This window comes from Plectropomus leopardus, unplaced genomic scaffold (genome assembly GCF_008729295.1).
Source record: "Plectropomus leopardus isolate mb unplaced genomic scaffold, YSFRI_Pleo_2.0 unplaced_scaffold4143, whole genome shotgun sequence".
Taxonomy (NCBI): Eukaryota; Metazoa; Chordata; class Actinopteri; order Perciformes; family Serranidae; genus Plectropomus; species Plectropomus leopardus.
The window spans coordinates 1-2,598 of NW_024645380.1; the positions used below are offsets into that span (position 1 = coordinate 1).

At 49.6% G+C, this 2,598-nt stretch overlaps 1 protein-coding gene across 1 annotated transcript; it reads right to left on the reverse strand.

The window, feature by feature from the left end:
• Window positions 1–20: 20 nt before the first annotated feature.
• Window positions 21–2,008, reverse strand: LOC121939118 (histone deacetylase 6-like; the record flags this gene model as incomplete). The annotated part of the gene is made up of 6 exons (XM_042482242.1): window positions 1,674–2,008; window positions 1,430–1,566; window positions 1,123–1,341; window positions 568–711; window positions 331–477; window positions 21–134 (listed from the first exon to the last, which is right to left on the reverse strand). Coding segments are annotated over exons 1-6 (906 nt in total), but the record flags the coding sequence as incomplete, so codon positions are not given.
• Between the last annotated feature and the right edge of the window lie 590 nt (window positions 2,009–2,598).

Here is a 2,598-nt window from a genome sequence, read left to right on the forward strand (position 1 = left end):
GTTACCTGTGTGAGGCCTACGTCCACCCACAGGTAACACCACACGGACAGGTCACTGAAGCTCAGCACCAGCGGGTGTTCAGACACAACACCGTGACACACCATGTGCTCATTAACATAACGACCGCAGCACACCTGAGACAGCAGGGACGACAGGTGAGACGGCAGGGACAACAGGTGAGAGAGCAGGGACAATAGGGCAGACACAACAGGTGAGACAGCAAGGACAACAGGTGAGACAGCTGGAACAACAGGTGAAAAGATACATCAATAGGTGAGACACATCATTAACAGGTGGGACAGAGTGTGATGGACAGGTGGGACAGGTCACCTGGTAGCAGGTGAGACAGGTCCAGTTCTCAGCATCCGAGCCGCAGTCCTGGCATGACTGGGGGACAGCTGTACCTGAGGGGGGGGGGGGGGGCTTGACAGCGTCCAGGTGAGGACACAAGGACAGGGGGTCAACCATGTACAGAGTCTGAGGACAGAGACAGAGGGACAGGTCAGAGACATGGGGACACACAGAGACAGACAAACAGACTTTATGATAGCTAAATTATTGTCCCACGTCAGTCTGTCCTCCACAGATCAGCTCCAGAGACGTCTCAGGCTTCGACCAACCACACGCTCCCTCTGTCTCTGACTCCGCCCCTGCTCCCCCTGCAGCCTTGTCTCCATGGGCAACAGACTCTGTGGCTGCCACGGCAACAGCCTGTGAAGGGTTAATAATCTTTATCTAAGGATATAATCTTGATTTAATTATTCTATGTATCCATAATCTATATATAATCTAATGTAAACATCTACAGTATAAATAAAATAATCAATACTTAATTAATGTGGCTATAATCTATATATAAATCTACATATCTATCTATAATGAAATAACCATGATCATGCTAGACATAGTGAGTCTATATATCTATAATCTATACATAAAAATCTATATATCTATGACCTATACATAAAAATCTATATATCTATGACCTATACATAAAAATCTATATATCTATGATCTATACATAAAAATCTATATATCTATGATCTATACATGATGAATCTACATATCTTATATCTATAAATAAATAGATGACTGCAGATTGCTGATTGACTTCCTGCTCACCTGAGGCTGAGTGCTCCTCTCTGATTGGCTCTGCTCAGGTCTGACTTCACCTGACTCCGCCGCCACGTCACCTTCACAGATGACCTTCTCCGAACTGAGGCGGACCTTCGGCCTGGCCCCGCCCACCCACGTGGACGTAGCAGGAGAGTGATTGGCTGAGATTTCACTGATGTCCAAACTGGCCAATCCCTGTGTGAGCTGCTCCAGCCCGCTCTCCGTCTGATTGGAGGAAAATCGACCAATAGGAAACATGAGATTCAGATTTTGTCATCTGTCTCCACCCAGATTTTAATTTGAAATAATTTACCGCTGCGTCCTCCGGTCCTGCATGGGGCAGCGGCGGTCTGTCCCTGCTGCTCGGCTCTGACTTCCTGCCTTTGCCTTTAGAACTACGTTTCCCACGATGCCTCGGGGAGGGAAGAGACGCCCGCACAGACTCTGGGACTGAACAAGGAGACAGGAAGTTATCAACAACAAAATAAAATCAGATGAAACAAAAACATATTCAAAACAAAAACAAAATCAGATAAAACAGGAAGTGCTGCACTCACTGTGTATCCTCAGCGACCTCCAGAAGGGGGCGTGGTGTCGGATGACCCCGTTGATTGTTGCCACGGCGCAGTGATGCGGAGGGGGGAGGGGCGTCACCAAGGAGGGAGGGGGGTCACCTAGCAACACGCTGGTGCACATCGCCATGGAATCGGATATCGACGTCAAGTTATAACCTCCCTGAGAGAGAGAGAGATCGCTTCCGTTAACTTCAGTTTAGAATGATGCACTTCATCTCACCACTTGAAACGGGGTGTGTTTGAACCCAGATGCAGTACGCCAAAACTCAGAGTCAGTTGGTAATGACTTTTATTAAGACCAACACAAACGAAGATCAGCTCACAGATATTCAGTTCGTTCTTCTGGCGGTTAGCCCAAACAATGTCTCTGGGAATCCCACGAAGCGAAGACACGAAGCATGAACCTACTGTGGCTGGAGAGCAGGAAACCCCGTAGCTCGACGAGCCGACAACACATGTGGGAACGTTGTCGGGGATAGCGCTGAGTCGTGGTCGGGGACAGGCAGAGGATCCGTAGCCGGGAAAACAGTCCGAAAGAATAACGGTACCGTCGAGGAGCAGGCAGGAGGATCGTCGTGGTCGAGCGGGGAGGTCTTTGCCAGTGGAGCCGTCAGATTTCCGGAACGCCGAATCGGAACACATGGTCGGGGACAGAAGGCAGGTAGGTACACGGGGAGGCAGGCGAAGAGAGCTGGTCGGGAACAGGCTGGGTCGGCAACAGGAAATCAGGCAGAAAAACGCTGGAGAGTCGTGCACAGTAGCAGAGGAACAATCTGGCAGTGAGTGAACGTGTTGGAGTGTCTTAAATACTGGACTGATTGATGATGAGCTGCAGCTGAGGGAGAGCAGGCTGCAGCAGTGGGCGTGGCTGGCAGGTAGAGCAGGTCAGAGTGAGGTGAGTGGAAAA